Source organism: Propithecus coquereli, unplaced genomic scaffold (genome assembly GCF_000956105.1).
Source record: "Propithecus coquereli isolate 6110/MARCELLA unplaced genomic scaffold, Pcoq_1.0 Scaffold46, whole genome shotgun sequence".
In the NCBI taxonomy this organism is placed as follows: Eukaryota; Metazoa; Chordata; class Mammalia; order Primates; family Indriidae; genus Propithecus; species Propithecus coquereli.
In genome coordinates, this window is record NW_012150396.1 from 3,584,900 (window position 1) to 3,610,834 (window position 25,935).

The 25,935-nt window shown below is 51.4% G+C and overlaps 1 protein-coding gene across 7 annotated transcripts; it reads left to right on the forward strand.

The window, feature by feature from the left end:
• Window positions 1-878: 878 nt before the first annotated feature.
• PITX2 (paired-like homeodomain 2) lies at window positions 879-25,698 on the forward strand. Of its 7 annotated transcripts, XM_012655094.1 has the most exons (7): window positions 879-1,069; window positions 4,831-6,190; window positions 8,607-8,845; window positions 9,972-10,027; window positions 10,519-10,656; window positions 21,756-21,961; window positions 24,444-25,698. In XM_012655094.1, the coding sequence occupies exons 3-7, from the start codon at window positions 8,841-8,843 to the stop codon at window positions 25,005-25,007; spliced, it is 969 nt and encodes a 322-aa protein (XP_012510548.1). In that variant the 5' UTR covers window positions 879-1,069; window positions 4,831-6,190; window positions 8,607-8,840; the 3' UTR covers window positions 25,008-25,698. The 7 variants fall into 7 exon arrangements, with proteins under 7 accessions (XP_012510548.1, XP_012510549.1, XP_012510552.1 ...); XM_012655095.1 differs by lacking the exon at window positions 8,607-8,845; XM_012655098.1 differs by lacking the exons at window positions 8,607-8,845; window positions 10,519-10,656.
• The last annotated feature ends 237 nt before the right edge of the window (window positions 25,699-25,935 follow it).

A 25,935-nucleotide genomic window follows, 5' to 3' on the forward strand; every position in this document is an offset into this window, starting at 1 on the left:
CACTTGAATCATCCCCTACCCTGGTCCGTGGAAAAATCGTCTTCCATGAAACTGGTCCATGGTGCCAAAAAGGTTGGGGACCACTGCCCTAGAGGATAAGCCAAAAAGGCCATAGAAGAACAATATTACATTCCTGCACGTACAGGAACAGTGAACTCAAGGGATTTGTCCAGTTCAGAGTGTCGGACACTATGGCTTCATTTTCTGAGATTGCTACCAGAATTTAAAAGAAATTTTATATACCTGCTTTTGATGGAAACTCGAATTGGTTGATGTAAATGAAATATATAAGCAGTTGGCATCTTATTCATTCCCACCATTATAAATGAAGTTAAAACACTGAAAGTTATAGATTTGGGGCATCTTCTTTTCACTGATGAGTCCAAGAAATTTGTCTTTTCTGATGCTAATAACCATGTGTACATATTTTTTCTGTCTAATTCTGCATATATTAAAACTAGGTGGTTACAAACAAAACCCAGAATACAATTTGCATTCTAATGAAACGATCCTTAAATTATTCTGCTTTTTACTGTGGCTTTACTTGTTGCCCCACAATGTAAGTTCCTGTGGGCCTCTTACTTGGAATGTCTCTCCCAATGCAGATGATAGCCAGGGTGGATTGAGGAATCCAGAAATTAGGGACTCTGGTTCTTGATGCTATCTATGTACCAATCTACCGCATTTGGTCCTCTTTATTTACTTTATTAAAGAATGTGGGTGGAGATGTTTCTCGCACACTTGCACACATGCTCAAACTGCTTTGAAAAGGGAAGGGCAAGAGAAAGTGGTATCCTAGTTGAAACCAGGCAGACATTTCAGATTTCAAGAGATGAACTGAAAACGGAACATCTGCTAGATTTCCAGGGTTTGAGGGCAGTCTTCGTATCTCCGAGTGTGTGCAGATAGTGGAGAGGGTGGAGCTTTCCGTCCTCAAATCTGAAAAGATTGAGAGATTTGGAAAAGCCCAGATGTGCCAAAGGTCAGAGTGATCGATACACAGGCCCCACTATGAAAAGCGGGGAAAGGTTCGAATAGAAAACCGCTGCAGAAGAGAAGCCACTGAGAGGTAAGGGAGTTTCTGAATAATTAAAAAGTTAAGAATAAGCAAACTCAGTTGCCATGGGGGAAGGAGGTGGGGTGGGAGATAAAAAAGCAGTTGATGTGGTAATTAAGAATTTGGTGGGAGCCTGGGCAGGTCACCTCCTTTCTCAGATCAGAGCCCCATCAGAAATTCTTTCAAGTGTCCTTCTGCGTCGCCAAAGATGACAACAGCAGATCAATAAGTGCTTGAAATGAAAGGGGATGTTGGCTAGCCCCCAGGCTACAGATTTCCCGCCGCCAGCCTTTTCTGAACTCCTATAGCGTGCCTTCGCGCCGCCTCTCTTAAGAAGAGCTACCTTTTATTCCTATTCTCAGGACGGAGGTAAGTGCTCAGTTAGCATATCTATTAAATGTCGGCTCTGGTTCCAGCTCTTGGATAGCGGAGAAAGCTCACAGCCGTCGCCCGGCCGGCCGGCGGGACTGGGGCAAGAGTGGCAGCTTGGCCTGGCGGCCTGCCTGGCCACGCACCTCCGGGACCGGCCCGGAGTCGCCCAGAGTTTAACGCTCAAAGGTTAGAAATGTAAGGTCCCTGCCAGAGCAAAGGGCTTGAGCCACTGCGGCCACCGGCGGGCTCCTTCAACTTCAATTTATTCACGGACAAGGACAAAACCATTAACAACCCAGCAGAAAGATCCGTGCCCCAAAATTAAAGCTTGGAATTACCGCAAACTCCGTTCTGAGTTCCAGATAGTGGTCTGTTACCTTTCCAATATTCATCCCTTCTCTAGTATGTCTTGATTTAACAATCTTTCCAGTGCCCCGCATCCCTCAGACGTTTTAATTAGGTAATTCATTAGTGAGTCAATACAGACATTTATATATTCTTTTAGCTCAAGTGGTTAAGTACTAATTTCGAAATGATTATAAAACACTGGAATAAGCAACGAATAGTAATTTTAATTTATATGCAAATCAATTGGTTCATCTTAAATGCCTTTAAAAAAAAAAAAACAATTATTGTATTGTAGCATCGGAGGCATGGAACAGACCTCCAGAATAGACAATTCGGAAACAAGACCCGGACTGGGAAGACAATTTAGAACAGCCAACAAATCAATAATGTTTGAGGCAGTCAAACATCGCTAGCCATTGGAATTTACATACTAGCTTGTTGTCAGATAAGGAGCTGGGGAAATTGCTTGCCAGGGTTGAGATCATAATCCACAGTGCAGAAAGTAAATGGTAGCAGCAGCCTGTCACAGCCCGCTCTAAAATAATACTGTACCTTTCCCAAATCTCGACTCTTGGGTGAGAGGGAGTTGGTGGAGATCACCGCATATTTGTCCCGGTTTTGCCCTGCTTTGATGGCAAAATTTTTGTCCTGCCTGAGCTTCCCAGTTTGATTCTTATTCTAACAGTTCTGTCACTTGCTGCAAAATATTACAGGGAGGAGTATAACTGAGAATCTCACTAAACATTTTCTGAACCCCCCTAGCCAGCACTGCTTCTGTTTGTGCTTAGGTTTTGCAGCTATGTTTAATTCCATGCCCCCCCCATAAAATTAGATAATTGAGAAATCAGTAGGAAAGGCTGAAGGAAATGATCCAATTCTTTGGTTAACTGAAAAGCTATTATCTTTAGACATAGTTCAAAATTTGAGTAAGTAAAACGGATATAAGCTTTGGAATTTTTGTGTTTTTTTTAATATTCTAGAACGGTGGGTGTTACCAGGGATTACCAGGGGACCCCCACTGGAGTTGTTTATGTAAAAGTGTAACATCCTTGAAATTCGCAGATACATAAGGTCAGTGTCTCCCCAGCCCAGGCTCCGGGCCCAGGCGATCTAGCCCTTCAGGAGCTTGTACCTTTGATGCTACAGTCTTGTTTACATCTGCGGGGCAGGAATTGCTTGCTTTGCTTGGACGCTCCCTCCACCCCCTTCTAATTTGAAGTAATCAGAATCTAAATACAATCGCCACGGCCCACTCTTCCATTACTGCTTTGACGAGGGAAAAACCTGCAATCCACGTCTTAAATCAGCTCGCTGGTTTGCAGCCCCCCAGCACCCTGCCTCTCCACTGCATGCCTAATGTATTCCCTGGTGATTCCGGGCATTAATTAGTTGTTTAATAGGAGTATGACTAAAAATGTAAAAGAAGGATTAGGAGCGTGAAACGTATGTCCAGCTCCTTCCACACACTCGAGGAGGGAATGAGAATCATTCTGTATCTTCTATTTCTCCAGGAGCCATTTGCATTTCCCACCAGCTGCTCACTTCAGCTGCGCTGGCGCTGGGCGACGCGAGGACCCAAAAGCTCAGCGCGGGACAGGGGTTAACCAGCCCCCGGCGGGTGAGACTCCAGACAGAAGGGGCGTGAGGGGAACTTGAGCTTCCCCGGGCCCCTGCATCCCAGCCCTGGTTTGCAAACCTCTGAATCCTGAAAGGGGGCAGGGAGTTGCTGGCGCGTCTCTGCGCGTCTCTCCGGCGCGGCTGCTGTCCCTGTCCCCTGATCTCTCCGCGCGCCTCTCGATCTTCCTGTCCTCGGTTTGCTCACTCTCTTCCCACTTTTCACCGAGATTCCCCATCCTCGCCACCAGCTGAAGGCGAGGCCGCTCTGCTCTGAGCGTCTCTTAATCTCTATAAAATGAAAAGGAAAAAAAAAAGAGGGGGGACATTAACCCATTACTCAGAGGAGTGGGAGGCAGCAACGATCTGCGATGGGCAGAGATGAAAATGTCTTTCTGGCATTGCATTTTCCGGTGTGCTCTGACCGGAGTTCAATGGTGGGACTTGTTGAAGAAATTTGATTTTCTTGCCTCGGCAAGATTTCAAAAACCAGAAATAAAAATTCTCAGAGACAAGAGAGGAAATACAATTAAAAACAGCACGTGGGCATTTTTTCCCCTCATTTCTCTCCCCTTAAATAACAATGCTTTGAGTTTCCACTGGGTAAAGAGAGAAAGTTCGAGTTTTCACGGATGTTACATGGAGGTTAGAAATGGCTTAAAACGTAGATCTCTCATCGGCTTTCTTCGTGGCTGAAGAGGCTAACCCTTTCCATAAAATGAGTCCATCTGTCGACTGTTAGCTATTTCAAAGTGAAGGGATTTAGCACTCAAAACAAATTGAGCAAGTTTGTTTGCCTGTTTTTACTGCTAACTCAAATGAATTCAAAACACGGAGTAATTCAAGAAAACACATAACATGTTCCAGACAGCCTCCAAATGTAGGAACAGCCCAGCACCTACGTGGTGGCTGGGGTTAGTTGTAGACACCAGGCTTTTAGAATATACATATATATTTCACATATATTTCCTGCACGTTCTCCCAACGAGTCATTATATGTTCTTAAAATTGCGTGTATTAGTGTATCGATTTAGGAAGGACAACTTTCAGAGGGAACTTTATTGGGAACCAAAGAAAAGGACTCTTTAATGGCGGGCCTGCGTTCTGCTGCCATGCAGGAATTGGTATTGGGGGGAGAACCCGAACCCTCGAGCTGGGGCTGTGTTCCGTCACTTCCAAAAACATGCATTAACAGGACGCCCTTGAGGCTGAAAGAACTCGGCCCCCCACGCCTGGCCGAAGCCCTCACACCTGGTTCCCCAGGCCAATCATGTTTATAGTCCTTCCACCCAACGGCAGGACAGAGCCAAACACCCTGCTCCCTGTCAAAACACACGTCCTTGCACGAGTCAAGAAATGGCGAAATCAGGGCTCAGAAGCAGGGCACCCTTTTCGGGGGAGAACGGCCCTTCTAACCTCACACACTTTCCGCTGCTCAGGGGCGAATGTGGATTTGACGGAAGCTTTCTCCCCCGCCCCCACTTCCATCCCTGCAATCCAATACCATCCTCGCCAGGAACCTTAACCTCGTCATTTTAAAAAATGAGATATCCGTGACCCGGGGTGAACTTGTCGAGCGCAGGTACAGCCGAGGAAATTCTAGACCCCGTGCGCGCCCGAGCCTCGTCCGGCGCAGTGCCTTGGTGAGCACCGCTCAGCGCGTGGCCGCGGCCCACCTGCGCGGGGACACCCGCCTTGACCCCGGGCGGCGCGCCCGGTCGCGCCGGGCCAAGCGTCGCGGCCTTCCCCTGCTGACTCGTCCAGCTCCCGCGCTTGGGGCTGTGGCCTTCCCGCCCACTCCCCCTCGCTCACCCCATTTTTCCAGATTTCTCTCCAGTCCTCCCCTCATCGCCGCCCCGCCCACCTCCACTCCCGCCCACAGTCGGTTCCTGGCTTCCCTTCCCCCGAAATCCCTCTCCGCTGTGACCTCTCCTCTCCAACCCCGCAGGCCTGAAGGAAGGTCACGCACGCACATTCACACCCACACGCCACACGCCTCGCCCCACAGAAACCCATGCACACGGTCCTTTGTTCCATTTCTCGGGCCACCTTCCCTGTCCCTTCCTCCCAGCCAGCCCCGATCTGCTCCCCAGAAGTACGTTCCTGTTTCCCCAGGGCCCGGCCCTCCCCCTTCTGATTTATGAGGGCTCCTGGCTTGGCGCAGACTCCCTTTTCTTCTCCTCCGCGCCGTCCTCCCTTCGTGTCCTCCCTTGCGCCGTGGGAGTGCGAGCTCCCGCTGCTCGCTCGGCTCCTGTCTAAGGGCCCTGCCCCGCCGCCTCTGCTTTCGCTCTCCCGGGCTGTTTCTCCGGCTGCCTGCTCCTCGGCCCGCCGGCCTCCGCGGCCCTCCCCTGCCTCGCTTCCCGGCGCCCCTGCGCGCTCCCCCCGCGCCCGCCCGAGCGCCGCGCTCGCTCCTTGATCGCCCGCCGCGCAGCCCGGCCCGGCCGCCCGCCCGCGCCACTGTGCAGTGGAGTTTGGTGGAATCTCTGCTGACGTCACGTCACTCCCCACACGGAGCAGGAGCCGAGGGAAGAGAGAGGGATGAGAGGGAGGGAGGGGAGAGAGAGTGCGAGAGCGAGCGAGCAAGCTGGAGAGGAGCAGAAAGAAACTGCCAGTGCCCGCTAGATTTTGGAGGCCCCCCGCGCGCGCTTGGACTCCCTCGGAACCTGGCACCCTCAGGAGCCCTGCGGTCCTCTCAGGCCCGGTTTTCGGGCGTTTGCGGTGCAGCCCGAGCTTCGGCCCGCTGGAAATCGCCCCGGGAAGCAGTGGGACGCGGAGACAGCAGCTCTCTCCCGGTAGCCGGTAAGTGGAGGCCATCTCTCCCGCAGGGATGTGAGATAATGCGAGTCTGGAGATTTGTTCCACTTTGGAGAATCTTCACCGTAGGTGATTTGTAGCTCTCTGGGCCGCGTTTCCCTGGAGGTAGCGCAGTTGGCAAACAGACCTTGCAGAGCCGGGTTCCTTTCGTCCCCAGGCACAGACACTAACAAACTACAGGGTGCTGAAGTCTAGCGGGGAGCCAGACCATGGCTGGCATTTAAAATGAGGTATCTTGCCTTAAATCTTGGTGCCAACACTGCAGGGACACATCCTCAGGCCGAGGATTAGCATTCTCAAGATAAAGGGCTGGGTACAAAGTTTCAGCTCCTGGAAGATAAGCCCCCTTCCCATTGTTACCCATTGGAAAAAAAAAAAAAAAAAAAAAAAGGATTCCATCTTAACTGGCAGTTAGTGACCTCTCGGGCCCAAGCGAATTACCTGGGACCCAGGCCTGGATGCCAAGGTCCCTCAATTGCTTTGGATTATAACTCCTTTAAATTGATCACCAGTCGACTCCAGTCTTGCACTTCAGGAGAGACACATTTTAAATGGATGCAGAAGATAGGACTGTTTTCCAGCTGGCATCTAAGAAAAACAAAATTCGATACTAAACCTGAGAATTATGTTCCTCGTTTTATTCCAATTCAATCAGCTTACTTTCCTAAGCAACTTAGAAATCGAACCATCATAGGGTGATGTGATTTTTTTACTCTCTCTTTTATTCAAGTATTATCTTACTAAAGTAAAGCAAATGGAGAAAAACTTTTAGTATGATGCATTAAAATAACAGGAATGCATACATTCTAAAATACTTTTATGAAAAATTAATCCATTTAGAGAGATTTCCTTGCATTCCTTTTAGGCCATTAATCAGAACGAAAGATGCTTTTATCGCACAAAATATCATTTCGGGGAAAATCCATCTAAAATTCAAATACCAATAATGTCGACGAAACAAAGCACATAAGCAAAATAAATTGAGAATTTTTGTTGATGTGACATAAAATAAGCATACATAAGATTTCAATAATCAAACTTTCCTTAAAAATTTAATAGCCACTTTATTTATGGAATGTTTTGCTTCACCTCAGCAAAACTACACTTAAATTATTCAGGTGCTTTGTTCCTTAAGTTGAGTGTGTTTGTCTTCAAATGTTCCTAAAGCATTGGTATTAATTGGTTTAAAAGAAGGCTTACACACGGTAAAATACAGAATTATATTAAGTAGTATTTTAATTTCCTTAAATGATTACCCACTGCAAATTAATTTACTGGCTAATCACACCAATTTAGTTCATTTGAAACACATGTTCTCGTGCTGTTTATTTTTAAACTTTCCATTAAAGGTTTTGTTATGGGGTAACGAAGTGAATGGAAAGGGGGAAATGTGAAAATATTTGGAATTACTAGAACTGTATTTTTTCCTGTAATTTTATTCTCGCGGCAGTCAACAGAAATTATTTTTAAGCAAATTATTTTATTTCTTAGGGCTTGCCTGCCTGCCTTGCCTGTGCGGTCCCTCGTGCTCCATTGGCTATGTAGTGCTTTTTAGCATGCACGCAATATAAAACTCAAGTTGGCCAAAACAATATTGCCTGGCATATACATTCCAACCAGGACATGAACTTTTGCAGTGAGAACTACCTCCCATCAAGAAAAGTCTCACATCTCAATTTGTGAGATTAGCCATCGAAGCCAGTCCCGAAGTCTGGCGGCCAAATTTGTCACAGAAGACTTGTCTTGACAGGCCAAGCAAGTTTAAGGATCAGCAAGCAGGAATTGGAGGTGTCTTTTAAAACATTATCTTTCCCAGTTTTTAGAGTCGATCCCTCTAGTAGGCCTGATGGTTAAATGAAGCATAAAATGCAGGTCTCAAGGCTCATTTTGACTGCAAAATAAACCCCAAGTCACAAGGACGTGTAGGAGTGAGCTAAGGAACATGCCTTGACCTTCTTTTCAGTCCTTAGAGTGGAGCTCTATGAGTTCTTGAAGATTTGTTTTGTATTGCTTTGTTTGGTCTTGGCACTGAAGCACGGGGGTGGGGGGAGAATGTGTAATAATTGACTGACTTCACACCGAGAAGCCCAATCTTTTTCTTTCGTATATTTCATTCTTTAAAAAAAATAAAATAATAACTATTTGCAGTTACCATCTGCAGTGCTGCGGCTACCGGCTAATAATGCAGCCAGTTCAGACATATAAAAAAAAAGATTATCGAAATGATGATGACATGCAAATTTCCCCTGAAATTATCATAAGTAAACATTTGAAGTCTGGACTAATAAAATCCCATCTGTGTTACTTCATATCGAGTTAGTAGAAAGCTGTGATAATGAATTTTGTAATATCTCACGAACAGACATCTCAATCAGGGACTAATCCTGTGATTTTACTGCAGAATCACTAAATCTGGAGCCGCCAAACTGCTACTTCTGGGCCCAGGGGCCCACAAGGATCGGATCGGCAGAGTCCCCGCCCGGGTCCTCGCTAGAGGGTGGGGAAAAAGCTCCTGGCGGCCCCAACCCTCGGATCCCCATGCCACAGCGCCAAGGCAGCTCCTCCTCTAGGCAGCGACCTTGGCCAGAGGGCCCCAGGGCCCGGCTCTCTGCAGGAGAGGCCGAGAGGCTGGGAAATGCGGCTCAGGCCAGGCTCAGGCCTGAGGCTCCCTGCCCCGCCTCTGCCCCGCCGCCGACCCGGCCCTGCCCGCGCCCGCCCCAGCCCTGCACCCGCGCGAAGTGAGCCCTCCGGTCGCCGGCGTACCCTGGTTAGCGTGGAGAGAGGCAGGCGCCCAGATCCAGGGGCCTGGGGAGCCCGGGACCTTCTTTCCTTTCTTCTGTCTCCAAAGCCACCGCGGCCCTTCTACCCACGCGGGAGCCCCCTTCGAGACCCACCTCTCCCGTTTGCCCGTGGCAGAGAAGGGCGCGCGCGTTCGGTGTTTGGCTCGCCGCTCGCGGTTAGAAATTTGAAAAAGATCTGGCTTGCCCGGGAGGGAAAGGGGGAGCACCGCTGGAGGGAAGGGGGGAGGACTGCAGTTCTCGCAACGCTATTTCTCCGACCTTGGCGGGCAGGAAACCCTCCAGCAACGTTCGCCGCACTCAGTCCACCCCGTTGCTCTCTGCCACAATCTTAAATCATACCTTAGGATAAATAAATGGCCGGGGGAGTATCTCCAGGGGAAAGTGTGGCTAAATAAGGAAAAGTGGCTCCTGATGGATGAGAGGCCGGAAGGCAGCTGGCTCCTGGAGCACCCTAGGCCGAGAGCCCGTTCGTTTCAGAATTACAGAAAACCGAGGGAAGCTGCCAGTCTAGGACAAGTTGGCTCTGGCGCCCTACACGTTTGCTGAGCTCCAAGTGACAGGCACGGTGCTGAACGGTGGCCTTCGCACGCAACTGCCCTGAAAGAAAAGTCCTCTCCACCCACCCGCCACCCTGCCCTCGCGTTCAGATGGGCTCTTAACCCCAGCACAGGCAGTAGTTCCGCTACCTCCCCAGGACACGGGCTTTGTCGCCTTCTGGCCCTTTTGCGGCCACTCCGAAGGGAGGCCACTCTTGGTAAACATTTCGCATGTCCTGGCCCCGGGGCTAGGGAGGCGATGCTGCTGCGCCGCCAGAGGCTGTCAGGTGTGAGAAACACACCGGAAGCCTAGCACACAGTAGGCGCCTAACAGCTTGCGCCGCCGTTGACCGCCCACGGGTCGTCTCCGCCAAGCCCTGCGCCCTCGACGGCCGCGGCCTCTCACCGCCCTCCTCTCCTCTTTTGCAGGTATCGGGGAATGGAGACCAACTGCCGCAAACTAGTGTCCGCATGTGTGCAACTAGGTAAGAGCCCACTTCTCTTGCCCGGGTCACCGGACGGGAGGCCGCGCCACGTGAGGGCCAGGAGGGGGCACGGGCCCGTGGCGAGGCCCCGGCGAGGGGCGCTTCCCCGAGGGGCCAGCCTGGGCAGGAAGAAAATCAGAAGCAGGACGCGGGCGCTCCCGGGGCGGGGCGGGATGGGGGCGCGGGGAGGGGAAGGACGGTGGACCGGGAGGGAGCGTCGCGCCGCGTCCCGAAGCCGCTGGCCTAGTCTTCCCGGCTGGACCCGAGGGCAGCCAGGGAGGCGCAGAGAGAGAACTGCGCCCTGCTCTGGATTGTCCGAGGGTCCGGAACACAGAAGTGACACTCGCTTTTTCCTCTAACTGGGTCTTTGCTCTTTGTCCCTCTTTCTCCTCCGTCCTGCCTCGCCCCCCTCTGCCGCCCCCCGCTCCTCTGGGCCGCGGTCCGGGGCGTCTCTCTGCACCGCACGTGGGGTGGGCGCGCGCGCCGCCCAGGCGTGCAGCCGGCGGCCGTTGAATGCCTCTTCTCCAAAGACTCCGAAATCAAAAAGGTCGAGTTCACAGACTCTCCCGAGAGCCGGAAAGAGGCAGCCAGCAGCAAGCTCTTCCCGCGGCAGCATCCTGGCGCCAATGGTAAGGCCGGGAAGAAAGCGCAGGCCGCGCGCCGGGCACCCGCCTCCGGGACTCTGGGCCTCGGGCGAAGCGCGAGCAGGCGACGCCGCCAGCCCCGGCGCGCCTGCTGCTTGAACTTAGGCACTTGGCCTCTGGGTGGGACGGGAAGCAGCCGTCCCAGGAACGTTAATTCCTTCCCCCAAATTATACTGCACTCCTGAGACCCAACACCTCTCCCTCTCGCTCTCTGCCTGTGGTCCGATCCCCTACGCACGCCCCAGCCTACCTCGGTGCCTCCAGCTGGCGTGGAAAAGTGGTCCAACAGCGACCTCTGTCGCTCACCATGTCCCACTGCGCGCAGCACCGCCAGGGCCCACCCCGTCCCTGCGGCTCTCAGCCATGCCCCACCCAGGCTGTGGGTGCGGGGTTTATCGCGGGAGGCGAGCACAGGAAACTCGTGTTGGCGAAAGTTTGCTTCGGCGGGTTGGGGGCGGGGCGGGGGCTGCCACCAGCCCTGCAGAGCCGGAGGGCAGCGACTGCGCTCTGCAGCCCTGGGTGGAATGGAGTGTGCGCCCCTGTCGACGCGAACCTGCCTGCTGTGCTTGTTGACAGGCCTCGGGTTTTGGAGATGTTGCTTGGTTGGCTAGTTTCACTCTGGATGAGTCAAGGGACCTTGCTAGGCAAAGTCTGCAGGCTTGTGTAAAAAGTGAAAACGCCTCCAACCCACGGCGCAGGCCTTTGCTGAATTGAAACTTGTCCTTTAGCAGTGTGTGTGTATGGATGGATGTCTAAGAGGGGGAGAAAACTTTTCTTTGGGAATACATGAAAACCTCAAATGCACTGTTCCTCTCTTCTCCGGGTTTTCCAGGCTTCATAGTAAGTGCCTAGCTTTAGGAGGTTGTTGACCTTTGATAGTGCGAGCAGATAAAGCCCCGCACAGCCCTCGGCCCCTAACCTCGTTCCTTCCGGATTAAAGTGTAAGGATACAAAGTAATATGTGCCGGGGCGGGGTGGGGGGGCGATTTGGGACCACCGCCAAGTAAACAAACCGTATTACTCAGAAGAAAACAAAGGCCCTGCACATCGTCTTCCCTGCGAATGAGAGAAAAGCATCATTTGTTGAAATAAAACGTCTAAAGCGATCTGCAGCTCCAGGGCCCTGACACTGCGCAATCTCGCGAATCGTCCTGCTGGGCCAGTTAAACGCTCACTTGTCCGGGATTAACCCCCCGGGGTTAAATGGGGCAATGCGAGATAACATCGGGTGATTTCTGTCATTAAGATTGTGTTAAATTCTTCTTCTGTTTGATAATCGGTCGTAAAAATAAATTATTAGACCGGAGTATGTTTGGGATATGGTTAAAAATCAAGAGTAGGATGACTCCCGGGGAGAATGCTTTGTGCGGGCTCAGCCCTGGCTCCGGCCAGACGACAGGAGCTCCCCGCTGTCGCTTCGCACGGGGCGGGCGGCGGCGGCAGAGTCGAGGCTGACGTTTCTGGCCGCGCTGGGAGCCAGGGAGACGCACGATGTCTCCTCCTCCGGCTGCTCCCCATCCCGGGTTTCGTTGACCCGGGGGATGGTTTCTGAGGACAGGTGGCCTCCTTGCGAGCTGAGGGAGGCAGGGCCCCTCGGAGGAGAAGCCTAGGGTGGATGGGGTCCTCGTAGGTGGCCAGGAAGCGGCTGAGAGCCCAGGAGACCTGTTCGCGGCGGTCACAGGCTGGGCAGGAGCCTCTGGGCGTTCGCTTTTGATAATTAGCAAATAAAGAACTAGAAATAACGAACGATTGTTTTCTTAACCATTACTTTCAGGCCTGGATTACTTTAGTGCATGTGAAAGGCTCTTCTCCTACACTGTCAATACATCTATTTTCTACTTCTGGACCGAAGAGAAAAATTGCTGCCCAGACATGTTTAATGCCATTAATTAAGAAGAGGCATGTAATGGGAAGAAATGAAAATCTTGATTTTATTAGCTTTTAGGGAATTGGTAGACCAAAAAAAAAAAAAAAGACGTCACACACGAGTGTGCAAAACTATAGCATTGCTGAAGTAAAGTTGCCAGAGTACCCTTTACTGATTATGAGTTAATTTATGGAACATGCAAACTTCTGGCCACAGCCTCCTCTTAAAACAAAAGAATGTATTTCTTGGTTTTTGGGTTTGTTTTTTTTTTTTTTACAGTTTTCCTTTGCTTTTAAAATGAGAAAAGTCTACAATGGCATACAATTTTTTAAAAGCGCCATGATATTCTATCATTGGCCCGACCTTCCCCCCCAAAAAAATGCCGGGTCCATGTTAAAAACTGTTTGAAAACGCTCTGAATAGGCAGAGGCCACCTCTAAGAGACCCGGGCTCTGCGCCCCTTCCCAAGAGAGGCCCCCTTCCCTTGACACCCATTGGGTGGCCCCCCAGCCTGGCTGGCACCCGAGAAGGGAGGCACCCTGAGGGGGTCTGGAGATCCCTAAAGCCGGAGGTTAGAGGGGGGATGGCGGGCACGGCCAGCGGCGAGCAGGGAAGGAGGGTTGGCAAGTGAAGCAGCCCGCGGAAAGGAGGCGCAGACGCCCTCTGGGAACGTCCCCTGGAGTAGAGGCCCTTGGCTTTTCTTGCCTTGGGGGCCCCCAAAGGAGCCTCTGTTTTGCAGAACTAATAAAATGGTCTTAACGTTAAGGAAGAGGCGACTGACCCTCCCCGTCAGTGACAAAAAGTTTTGGGACGGCGACTCCGGGTTCTGGGCTAACATCGCACAGCGCTGCAGCCCCTTTGACCCTGACTCCTGGCTTTGCGTCCGCACATGGGGCGGGTACTTCGGCCGGCCTCCCCAGCGAAGCCAGTAATTTTTAAATCGCTTTGGCAGAGTGCATGGGCTGGAAGTGTTCGGCCAAGTCTCCGGTGTGCTCAGACTCCCTGGGAGGGAAGCTCGGTGGCCCCTCGCGGCACCCCCTGGCCGCGACACGCGCCTCCTCGCGGCGCAGCAGCTCAGTCCCAGTCTTCTTTAGAGGACTCGGGTTAACCCAGGCCGCCGGCGGTCGCAGACCCTTCCTTGCCCCCGATTCATTCTGTCAGCAAATGTTTGCCAAGCACATGCTATGTGGGCTCCTAATGTACCCCCTGAACGCAAATAATCCGGTTTTCCTGGCCGTTGTGAAGCGATTTTAATGCTAACACGGATACCAGCGAGATCAGCACACCCGCTCTAGCAAAATGCAAAACGGTGGTGCGTGGGGTGGTGATCCCGGCCCTGAGAAATCAGGGGATGTGCGGAAGCGTGGAGACCTCTGACTGTGGCCCGGGGGCAAGGGACAGGTGCTTGCCGAGGGGGGCATGAGGCTGGAGGAAAAAGCAAGGAGAGAAGGCAGCTGGGTAAGGAGAGCAGTTTTCCATTTTCTTTTCTCCACCTCGACCTTGCCCCACCCCGCCCCGTCCGATGTGCAGTTTACTGGCAGAAGCTGCCTCACCGCCTTGTGGCTTTTCCCCACCGGGGGAAACCGTACCAGTCGTGCAAAGGTAGTCAGTCCCTGCGGATCCTGCCCCTGAAGGGGGTCCTTGCAGGTCGCGTTCCTTGCTACCGACACGGTGCCCACTCAAAGTTTCTTGCGGCTAGTTCGGCTGTTCTTCCAGCCCCCGCTGTTTAATATATGCAGCAGTTGTTAGAGCGACTCCGGGGAAAAGGAAATGTATAACGAAAGCTTATTCGTGAGCAGGAATATACTAATGGAACTATCTGATGTCTTCTTAATCCTATGTAAAAAGCTTTGTCGTCTTCCTAATATTGACTGAATGGGTAATTAATGGCTCTTCATCTAGGCGAATACCCTGTAATCCAAGATAGGCAAAAGACAACAAGCCCAAGGTAGGAGACAAAAGGCCCAACTGCAGCCACGTTCTCCCCGCCCCCGCCCCGTTGGGAAAGTTTTCTCTCAGAGGAAAAAAGGGCAGGGAAGCGGGAGTACACCTACCATTTCTAGCCTAGACTTAGCTACAGCACCGGGCCGTGCAGCTCAGTTCTTCCTTACTCTGCCTTTCCTCCTCCAGCCCTTGTCTCTGCATTTCTTTCTTCTTAACTCCTCTAGGGTGTCTCCCACATTATGGCCCTGACCAGCACCTTTTCCCCCAAAACCCCCTTCTTTCTTTTGGAGATGCGACAGTTGAGCAGCACACAAGGTCCCCAAAAGGCTCAGCAATGGATCAAGCTCCTGATCCAGAAGAAAACTCCTTTTTCATACGACCCAACACATAGCATCTTTGAGGACTAAGGTAGTTGGGACACGAGGGAAGAAATTAATAGAAAGGAAGTGATCATACGGAATTGCGTACATGTATTAAGGGGCGGTCAGGAATGATAGAGTCACCTTCTTCGTGAGGATCTGACAGGAAGAGCACCCAAGATTCTACCAGCATGTTTCTAACTGGCTGACATTTTAATTTAAACCTTTAGAAGAAATATATTACTTGGGTTACTACAATGAGGTGGGTTCCTTTTTTTTTTTTTTTTGGTCAGCTGACAGCTTTTAAAATATTATTTCGCTAGGGAAATAAAAGCTTCATCTCAGATTATAGGTGGGTATTTTTGGATTTATGTGATTTATGGTCACCATGACAACTAATGCTGAATGTTAGCTACCAGCATGTCTGGGAGAGAGAAAACCGAAAGAGGGGAGAGCAAGAGAAATAGAAAAAGGAGAGGGACATGAGCTGGAGCGGGAGGACAAGAGAAAAGAGAATGAGAGAGGAGAGTTTTAATTCAACTGTTGTTTAAAAAAAAAAAATTGGCTTCAGTTAGCTCCCTTCCTTCCAGGCCTGGATGTCTATGTTTAATTTCTTATTTTCTCCCTCTCTCCCTCCTTCTCTCTCTCTCTCTCCTACTCCCAATACACATTTATACTATACCATTCTCTTTATTTTACTTAGTCCCATGAAAAGTTGCTTTCCAGAGATTAAATGAGCACCTAGTAAAACTGTAGCACTAGCATACAAACGTTAGGAAGCATTAAATGCTGGTTGGTTTAGTGGTTTCAGCAAACCCTCTCTCCTCTAATCCCTCTCTCTTCCAGCACCAGTGAGGGGAGCGGTCCACCTCCCACCACCACCCAAACACCCTTCCTTCAGCTAGTTACCCCAAACCTCAAGACGCTGAGCAACTTGAGCTTGTGGGACAGAAACCTGGGTACCATTTGCAGGGACCCAGAGAGAGTGGGTGTTGCTCAGTACATCTACAGATTTCTGATTCAGAAAAGAGTCTTCCCCTTTTACCAAACCAGCTCTTTTTTATCCCATTTAGGGAATGGGGGAAAAGCCAGCTACAGAGAAGCTTTTAATTTCTGAGTCCTTTGGTTTCATGGCTGTGGGTGGAGTAGACCCTTTGCAGCTTGGCTTGTGTACGTAGAAAAGCCAGGCAGAGGAAAGAGGGGAGGAAGGGACACTTCTTGGGCAGGGTGCAAGGTCTCCATCTGACCTCTGTGCCTTACACCCTGCACGCACACACTCATGCCCATCACGTGTCCCCGAGCTGAGTCCCCGTGGCCCTCGTCCTTGAGCTGGCCTGGGCCGGGCAGGACTCCCCTCTATGGCCTGACAGCTCAAGGAGACATCTAATTGAGCCATCTTCCCAGTGAGCTCTGGGGACAGATTCTTTGCAAAAGTCGGGAATCGCTTGGTTGGGTCCCAGCCCATACCCGGCAGTCGCTACCGAGAGTCTGGCCGTGGAGTCTAACCCGCTGGCTGCCATGGCCAGAGGGACTTTGCGCAACTAACACTAACGAGTGTGAAATTAAATAAGACTTTAAGACTAGTAATCAGTAGCAAATACCAGCTCAAAACACGCCTGAACCCATGTCACCCATTTCCCTCCTCGAGGGTCTTTCTCTGAAAGAATCAAGCAATAAAACCCAGTTGAGACGACTTCCGATGTCTTCCGGACTCAAAACCTCAAACCCGCACTCGGCTTCCTTTCCTGGCCCCACGGAAGCCGCGCGGCACCTCCAGTTTCTCTGCACGGATCACGCTGATTTTTTTTTTAAACTGTAATGGAAGCTGACGTCATAGTAATTTCTAGAACAAATCAAGAAGAATTCAGGTGGAGGTCACAGTAGTGCTGAACTCACAAAATATATATGATTTCTTGACTCTCCAGAAATCTTTTTCATTTATATGCCATGCCTGCGCTCTTACAAGTCTTACGTAGGTTAACTCTCCAAAATTTCCCACCACGGTCGCCACCAACCACCCCCTCTATGGAGTTTTCATTGAAAAACATTTCTTGGTCCCCCCGACACACACCTCCTTTTCCTCATCTAGACTTTTCATGTCGATGTCCGCCTGCCACCCGTGGAGTGAACCTTCTTGGCCTGGGAAGAATGTCACCCAGTGAGGGCTGCTCAGAGTGTATAAAGTGATTAGGAGATTAGGAGAGTGTTGAAACTCCTGCTGGAAAAATGCTAAGAAAATCCTCACTTTTAATCAGTTGTTTAGAGAGCTGCTGTGTGTGTGTGTGTGTGTGTGTGTGTGTGTGTGTGTGTGTGTAATATTAAATGTATGTGAACATATATACATAATATATGGTTTTGGTTTTACTTTAATATAAATTCTCTAGATAATTGCTTTATTCTCCACTTGACATCAGTGGATCCACACAAGTTAAGATTCCTTATCCTTTTAGGCTTATAGGCTGCCTGGAGATTCCCAGTGTCTCCCACGCTTTGGCACCATGAAGAGCTGTCATGTGCCCTTCGGTTTTTCACCCACTTTGGAGGCTTGTCGAGGTCACTCATACATGTATATTTGCCAGGACGAAAGTTCCGTCAGGAGAGCCCAGCCACCAGAGCTGAAATTAAAAGTCTGTGGGTTTGTGAGAGATGGGTTTAGAAATCTACAAGGCTCTGTGGAGCTTCTTAGCTTTCCAGGGTAAAGCATTTTGGAAAACACCTCAAGCTTCCAAAAAATTTTATAGCTGCAGGGTTGAAATCTTGAAAAAGAAGGAAGGAGGTATGCTCACTACAGTGGAGAATTTTTCATTTCTTTGATATGATGGAGTCTCTTCACGAAACGAAACTTTAAGGGGCATGATATTGTGGGGACCGAAACTATACTGAGGTTTAAAAGAAGAAACTGGAATCTGATTAGTAAACACATTGGGCAGAAAAGAGCTGGATTCATATTGACTTAGTTATAGGTCATCGGCTGGCAGTGTAGTGGTAGGAAATATTTACTTTACACATATACTTTATGATCTTCGGGGAATTAGAGGAAATTCAACAAGAAAATGGCTAGAAACATTTAAAACCCTTATTTAAAAGACTTAAGCAAATTAGAGTCTTATCAGATTAAAAACCACTACAAGTGTGAGAGCATTGTCTTCAATGAAATGCTGTAGGGTCTGAGAAGAAGATTCTCCGCCAAATCTCAGGGATAAAATGCGTCATTTAAGCACCAGATAATGAGCAGAATGTAAATTAATTTAACCTTCTTTACCAACAGGCTGCTGGTGTAATATGTATAATTTAGTGATAAGATTGCAGGACCTAATATAGTTGGATGTATGAGCCTCAGCTAATGCAGACCTGTCACATGGGGACGTGTCCCGCTCTGAGCAGGTGTGTGTATGCGTAGAATGGGGTGAACAGGAGTAAAAGGTTAAAACCAGAAATGCTGATTTAAAGCTTACTATGACGAAAGTTCCCTCTTCTAGCTATATCCTTCTTAAAGTGGGATGATACTGGTAAGGAAAGACTGGAAAACAATTCTCATTTGGTTCCTTGGACTGCTCTCAAGCTGTTTAAAATGGGGGAGGAGTTGCAGATAGGGTTTGGGGGGAGCAGGGCAAAGGAGAGAAACATAGGCTGCAAATATATTTGTAGTCTGCTTCATCCACTCTGTTCCAGACTGAATACGTTTCCCAATCTTGTGAACAAGGACAAGGAGGGAGTTTCCTGAAGATACCTCATACTGACGTTGCAAATCATTGACTGTAACGTCAAACAAATACACATTCAGGGATGATAACACTAACTCCACAATAAAACAATTGCCAATGCAGAAACCCAGGGGAGATTAGTTTGTGCTCTCTGGCTGACCTAAGCTGGGGGACAAAAGGACTTTCAAAAAATTACTTTGAATTTATTTGCATTTCTTTCTTTACTTTCTTTGGAAATTAAGTTTACTTGGAAATAGTGCTATAAAGAGTTGATGTCCCCAAAGGTGATTTCTTTTTGTTTTATATAAATGCATAAGGCTTTGCTTTTCTTAGTTGAGAGATCTTCTAGGCTTTTTCCCCTTAGCCCACACCCTACCGCTTCTGCCTGCTTGGACTTTAATGATTCAAGACAGCCTTGAGCTGGCCAGGAAAGGAAAATGACTGTTAAAAATTATCCTTGAAATTGGTTATTTGGCAACGTTCTTAATTGTATGAAAATTCATTAAAGCATATTTTATATATAATTAGCTCAAGGTTGTTGATTCTACAGGCTTTATGGATTTGAATCTGATTGATAATAAAGTAAACAAGAGCATCGAATTTAAAGCATGGCTCTCTCGGGTTAGGACAAGCTTAATACAGTGTACAAGGCATTTGAAAGATCTAGGATATGTGTCTTAATCAACGTTAAATAGAATGGATAAGCTTTCAGCATTTTGAAAACGCTGGGTTAGGGTTTCTATTCCATTGTGTGTTTTCTGTCTGGGGACTAATAAGCATCACAGAGAACGTGATCTGAGGCGACTTTTTATTCTTGCATAAATCCAGAGTGAACCACCAAACAGTTGTTCGTTTAAAGTCAAGGTAATTTGCTTTTGACGGGTCCATTTGCTTCTCGGTTTCTAATTTATTAGCCTGCCTTTTCAGGGCTCTGTCTTCTTCGCAATTAAAGTAAAGCTTTTTCAGATTAGTGCAGCATTCACTTGACAGGCTGTTTGGAGAATTTAAGATCGGAGAGGTGATTTGTTGGTGTTTTTCAAGTTTTTTAGTTTTAAGTAGCACGTCTCCTTTTTATAAGGGGTTGCGGGGGGGGGCGGCTTTTGATTGGAAATGGGTGTAGTGAGACAAAAGGAAGGGGGGCTGCCTTGCTGATCCTTGCACCTTTCAGGCCTTGACCTTTCCGCTCCCTTCTCCCAAGCCTTCGACTCCCTCTAGCCTCATCTCTCAGTCCTCTCGTCCGAACTAAAAGCCGGATTGCCTGTGGCCCGGCAGGAGCAGAATTCCCAGGAGCGTTGCTGTGTAGACCTGGTGGGCACTGCGAGGAGTTAGCCCGGCCCCACACTGTTGATAGGTGCAGACAGGACAGTCCCTCCGCCGCGGCTCGGGCCGTCCTGATTGGTGCAGAGCCACGTCACTCCCGCCCGGCCAAGGGGCTGGGAGGAGGCAGAGGCGGGGAGGGCCGGGGAGGGCCGCGGCAGAGTGACGTCTGGGCACCAGGAAGCCCGCCTCTGGTTTTAAGATGTTAGGCCAACAGGGAAGCGCGGAGCCGCAGAGCTGGTCGGTCGCTCGCCCGAGTGCCTGGAGCTGAGCTGCGGCGAGGCCCCGCTCCGGCCCGACAGCCCGAGGGGCGTGCGTGTGCGCGCTGCCCGGGGTGCGCTCCGACGCCCGCGCCGCTGCTCCGCCACCGCCGCCGCCGCCGCCGAGGATCTAATATCAGCTACCTGTCCCTGTCACTCTTGACACTTCGCTGTCAGGGCTGCTGCGCGGGGGGCGGGCAGAGCGCAGTCGGCGTTAGCTTTCCTCATTGGAGGGGTTCTTGGGGAGGGAGGGAGGAAAGAAGGGGTCTTTGCCCACTCTTGTTTCGCTTCGGAGCTTGGACGCCTGCTCCCTAAAGACACTGCGAGCGGTGCCCTCCTGCCCACATCCCCATGTCTCCGTCTGCCCGCTGACTTTCGGCCTCCGGACTCTTTCGCTTGAGACTTTCCGAGGAGACGGGGGGCGGCTTGGTTCGAGGACTCGGCCGGGGTTGCGTCCCCTGGCTGCCCGCGGCGGCCACAGCGGAGAAACTCCGCGCCTGGAGCGCGACCCGGAACGGGCAGCGGCGGCCACGGGGGCTCGGCCGGGCAGTAGCCCGGGACTGGTGGAGCGGCGCGCGCCCGCGTCCATGAACTGCATGAAAGGCCCGCTGCACTTAGAGCACCGAGCAGCGGGGACCAAGCTGTCGGCCGTCTCCTCGTCGTCCTCCTGTCACCATCCCCAGCCGTTAGCCATGGCTTCGGTCCTGGCTCCGGGTCAGCCCCGCTCCCTGGACTCCTCCAAGCACAGGCTGGAGGTGCACACCATCTCCGACACCTCCAGCCCGGAGGCCGCAGGTAAGGCGCCGCGCCGCCCGGCGGACGCTCCCGTTCAGCAGCCTCGAGCCACCGGTCCGTCTTTCCCCCAAGGAAGTCAGCCCCTCCTGGGGGAGGCGTGGTGGGAGTGGTCGTTCTGCCTGCTCTTCCGGGAGCCGGAATGCTGCGGACCTCCCGTCCCTTTAGTTCTACCTCGACAGGCCGGGCTCATGCGGCGCGAACGGGGCGAGCCATTCCGCCGACATCTCTATTTCTACCCTGGCCTCCCTTCTGTTTCCTGGGTCACAAAAATCCCAGCATCTCCATTCGGGGACGTTCAGAGGCCGCCCCACCTCTGTCCTGTTCTCCTCTCGGCTTCCAGCTCCGGAGGAGCTGCGCTCATTCGTTAGAAAAGCGTGTCTGAAACTACCTAGACATGCTCTGCGCCAAGAGGCATTTGTTTTAAAGGGCGGGCGAACTTAGGTGTCCAACCAGATCCCCACATCTGCTTTTCCTGCCCTCCTGAAATTGCATCGAAATCTGAGCTTTCTCTTGGGAGGGGGGTCCGTAAAACACGCGCGCCTGCGTGTCCCGGGAGGTTTGGTGTGTCTGCGCAGAGGTGTATAAATATACTTGAAAGCACCGGCTATAAAAGTGAATGTGCCGCCGCGGTGAGATAAACATGTAAATAAAACGTGCGGCGCTGGGGGAGGGAGGAGACGGGGCGCGCACACCCACACCGCCGCCTGCGCCCCCCGCGGGCGCAGCGCCCCCGGCCCGGGCCGCCCAGCCCTGCCTTCGCCTCCCGGCCCGCGCCGGTCGGAACTCGCGGGCTGCAGGTGGGCAGGCTCGCAGGAACCTTTGTGTGGTTCGTTTTCAGAAAAAGACAAGAGCCAGCAGGGGAAGAATGAGGACGTGGGCGCCGAGGACCCGTCCAAGAAGAAGCGGCAACGGCGGCAGCGGACGCATTTTACCAGCCAGCAGCTGCAGGAGCTGGAGGCCACTTTCCAGAGGAACCGCTACCCGGACATGTCCACGCGCGAAGAAATCGCCGTGTGGACCAACCTTACGGAAGCTCGAGTCCGGGTAGGAGCCAGCGCGGAGCCTGGGAGGGGTTCGGGGAGGACGCTGTGGAGGTGCAGGCCATGGAGACCAGGAGGGAGTGTGGAAGGCAGCGCCGCCCGGGAGGGCGCCGGGAGGGAGCAGCTTTGCAAAGACGCAAGGCCTCTCCGCAGCCGGGGTTGCGAGATTACAGCTCCCCCTTCCGAGGCCCGCGGGCTCCCGGGCTAGCGCCGGCGCCTGGAGCAGCACCGGCTGGCTGCCCCGACAGCCCGCACCCCCCGAAGCTGGGCCGCGTGGGCATTTGCCTGCACTAGGCATTGTGTTCATAGCGTGCAGTCCCCAGACAAGAGCTAATAAAATCCCTCCCAGGCCAGGAGCGGCTAACAGGCTCCAACCTGTGCGCCTTTAACAAGGAAAACCCGCCGGAGACATGCAAGGGTTGGCCCTTCCTGGGAAACTTTCGCGCCAGGCCTAGCCCTGCTTTTCCTCTCCTGGGCTCGAGCTCCATGCACGGTTGTTGCGATTTTTTCGGCCATTCAGGTCTCTCCCACACACTATTCCCTGGTTTTGTGATCTCCGGAAGCCTAGTTTTAATACACAACTATTATTCTGCCAGTCCTCTTAGAAGAAAAAAGAAGAAAGACTTTTCGGTTTGGTTTATTTATCTTCTCTCAGGAGTTGAACTCTTTGGAGATTGATACTTATACCCCTCCTAACTATCATCATAGTTTTATAAAAAGGGCTTACCTTCACTTTGTAGCAAATCTGCACTTTATGGATTGGCAAAAATGAGCTTAAATAAATTACCCAATAGCAACGTCTTGGTTTATGCTGGTCGGTGGGAAATTCCAAATTTGTTAGGAGTCTGGAAGCAGAAAACAGAATCAAGCAGCACCCGAAGGCTTTGCTCTTAAAAAATAAAAGTGCTCTGGATAGAAAAATAAAGCCCCCAGCTCGAGCAGAGAAAGCAAAAAGAAGAAAAAGAGATAATGATGATAAAAATAATAAAGATCAAATTGTGCTCCCGAGGCAGAGGGAACAAAGACTCCGGATGGCATCTGTGCAGGGTGTGAGGCTATGCTGGTGGGTAAAAGAGCCTGGACCAAGTTGGAAATGGTTTTAGTTTAACTGCCCAGAGCCAGCGCTCAGGCCGTGGCCTCGTGGCTGTGCGCAAGGTCAGTCTTCCCTTAGCCCTCCTGCGCATCAGGGGAACGGGCCTCGCACGTACTCTTCTCTGCTGGGCAAAGTTTAGGTGGCCTAGGGTGGAAATAACAAGCAATTAAAATAAAAACACAATCTGTGGGTTTTCTGGAATCCTGTGAAAAAGCCCTCCCTCCCCACGGTCCTTCTGCGGCTCCTCCCTGGTCCCCTGCAGCCGCGGCGCTGGGCTCTCCTTCCGTCTTCCCTCCGGGAAGGCTGCTGGTCCAGCCAAGTGGGAGTGAGGCGTGCTTTTTATAGTAGTCGGGCGCAAAAAAGCGGAAGGGGGATAAAAAAGAAACCGAGAATGAAAGGAAAAAGGAAAAAAGCGGATTAGGCGGCTGGGCCCGGCGGAGATGTGTAATGTGAAACATCACCAGTGTCAGCTCCGAGACCTCAGGCCAGGCCTCGCTCCAATACACAAAAGCCGCCGTCTGGAGCGAGGCGCAGGCCTGATGTGGATTGGGAGCGGGGTTGCGGCGGGGCCACTGGATGTGGGTGGGGGCAGGCCAGCTGGAGCGGCCGCCCGCAACGCCAAACGACCCGACTGGGCCCTGCCGGAGCTGGGCCAGGGCGCTGGCCTGGCCTATGGTGGGCGGAGGGTGAGAGGGGCAGAAGGGAGGGCGAATCTGCAGACCTACCCGTTTGGGGTTCCCGGAGTTTTATACGCCAAGCTCATTGAGTTAACGAGCTGACGGGGAGGTGGTCTTCTGCTTTTTATTTGGCTGTTTTGCTAGGCGAGGAAGGGTGTCACAGCCCGGCCCTTGTGGAGGGAGTACGCTCCAAGGAGTGGGGGACGACGGGGAGGTCCGGGAGGGAAGGGAGGAGCTGTCCTCTGGTGCCCTCCCAGCCCCTTGTCCTCATCACTGGGTCTGTGGCTTTGGAATGGAAGCAAGTTTGCAAGGTGGCCGGGAAGGGCTGGGCGGAAAGCCTGCTGCCTGGCGTTTATTTTGCAGTAAGTGTTTTTGGACCCAGAGAAAAGCCTGAGTTAGTGATCAAGCTGCCCGCAGGCCCCTGGGCGTTCGGCTGGGGTTTGCGGCGCAGCTCAGAGCCCCAGCTGGCGGGCCAGAGCCGACCGGCCTCCCGGGCTTGGCGGAGGCTCCGGGCTCGGGGCTGGGAACCGAGTGCTGGCCCTGGCAGCCGTGCAGCCGGGAGGCGGGGAGTGCGGAGGAGCGGGGCGGCCCGCGCGTGGGAGTGCACGCGCTTGGGCGCGTCGCGGCGGGTGCTGGCCTCTGCTGCTTTCCCGGATCGAGGTTTTATTAATTCGCGCTGTGGAATCTGTTTGCTCCCTTGCCCCAACCGTCCCCAGGTTTGGTTCAAGAATCGCCGGGCCAAATGGAGAAAGCGGGAGCGCAACCAGCAGGCCGAGCTGTGCAAGAATGGCTTCGGGCCGCAGTTCAACGGGCTCATGCAGCCCTACGACGACATGTACCCAGGCTATTCCTACAACAACTGGGCCGCCAAGGGCCTCACGTCGGCCTCCCTGTCCACCAAGAGCTTCCCCTTCTTCAACTCTATGAACGTCAACCCCCTGTCATCGCAGAGCATGTTCTCCCCGCCCAACTCCATCTCGTCCATGAGCATGTCGTCCAGCATGGTGCCCTCCGCGGTGACGGGCGTCCCGGGCTCCAGCCTCAACAGCCTGAATAACTTGAACAACCTGAGCAGCCCGTCGCTGAATTCCGCGGTGCCAACGCCCGCCTGTCCTTACGCGCCGCCGACTCCTCCGTATGTTTATAGGGACACGTGTAACTCGAGCCTGGCCAGCCTGAGACTGAAAGCAAAGCAGCACTCCAGCTTCGGCTACGCCAGCGTGCAGAACCCGGCGTCCAACCTGAGTGCTTGCCAGTACGCCGTGGACCGGCCCGTGTGAGCCGCGCCCAGCCGGGATCCTAGGACCGTGCCGGAGGGGGCGACTCCGCCCTTGAAAGACTGGGAATTATGCTAGAAGGTCGTGGGCACTAAAGAAAGGGAGAGAAAGAGAAGCTATAGAGAGAAAAGGAAACCACTGAATCAACGAGAGATCTCCTTTGATTGCAAAGAGATGTCCTCGGTGTCTGACATCTTTCACTCAAGTATTTCCAACCGTTCAAGGACATACACAAGCAAACGTTTGACTGGATATGACATTTTAACATTACTATAAGCTTGTTATTTTTTAAGTTTAGCATTGTTAACATTAAAATGACAAAGGATGTATATATATCGAAATGTCAAATTAATTTTATAAAAGCAGTTGTTAGTAATATCACAACAGTGTTTTTAAAGGTTAGGCTTTAAAATAAAGCATGTTATACAGAAGCGATTAGGATTTTTCGCTTTCAAGCAAGGGAATGTATATACTAAATGCCACACTGTATGTTTCTAACATATTATTATTATAAAAAAATGTGTGAATATCCAGTTTTAGAATAGTTTCTCTGGTGGATGCAATGATGTTTCTGAAACTGCTATGTACAACCTACCCTGTGTATAACATTTCGTACAATATTATTGTTTTACTTTTCAGCAAATATGAAAAAAACGTGTTTTATTTCATGGGAGTAAAATATACTGCATACAAATTGGTCTGGATTCTTTCTGCCCTTCTCTGTCTCCTGGCCAGGGCATCCCTGTCACTGCCTCCTAAACAAACCGGTTCCCTCTGCCTGCCTACTTAAACATACAAGGCAGCAGTACCTATTTAAATTTGGTAGAAATAAATTATAGCCATTCATCAGAACCTAAAAAGAAGAAGAAGGCACTTCCAGGGGGAAAAGGCTGCAAAGTCTGGTCTTGTCTCTCAGATTTTTTGTTTGGCT

Bases quoted from the DNA above. Each gene is read 5' to 3' on its own strand.
- PITX2 (XM_012655093.1), top strand. From the start codon at position 20,710: ATGAACTGCATGAAAGGCCCGCTGCACTTAGAGCACCGAGCAGCGGGG. The intron at 20,918-21,755 runs GTAAGGCGCCGC...GTTCGTTTTCAG, and splicing joins CTCCAGCCCGGAGGCCGCAG to AAAAAGACAAGAGCCAGCAG. The intron at 21,962-24,443 runs GTAGGAGCCAGC...AACCGTCCCCAG, and splicing joins TTACGGAAGCTCGAGTCCGG to GTTTGGTTCAAGAATCGCCG.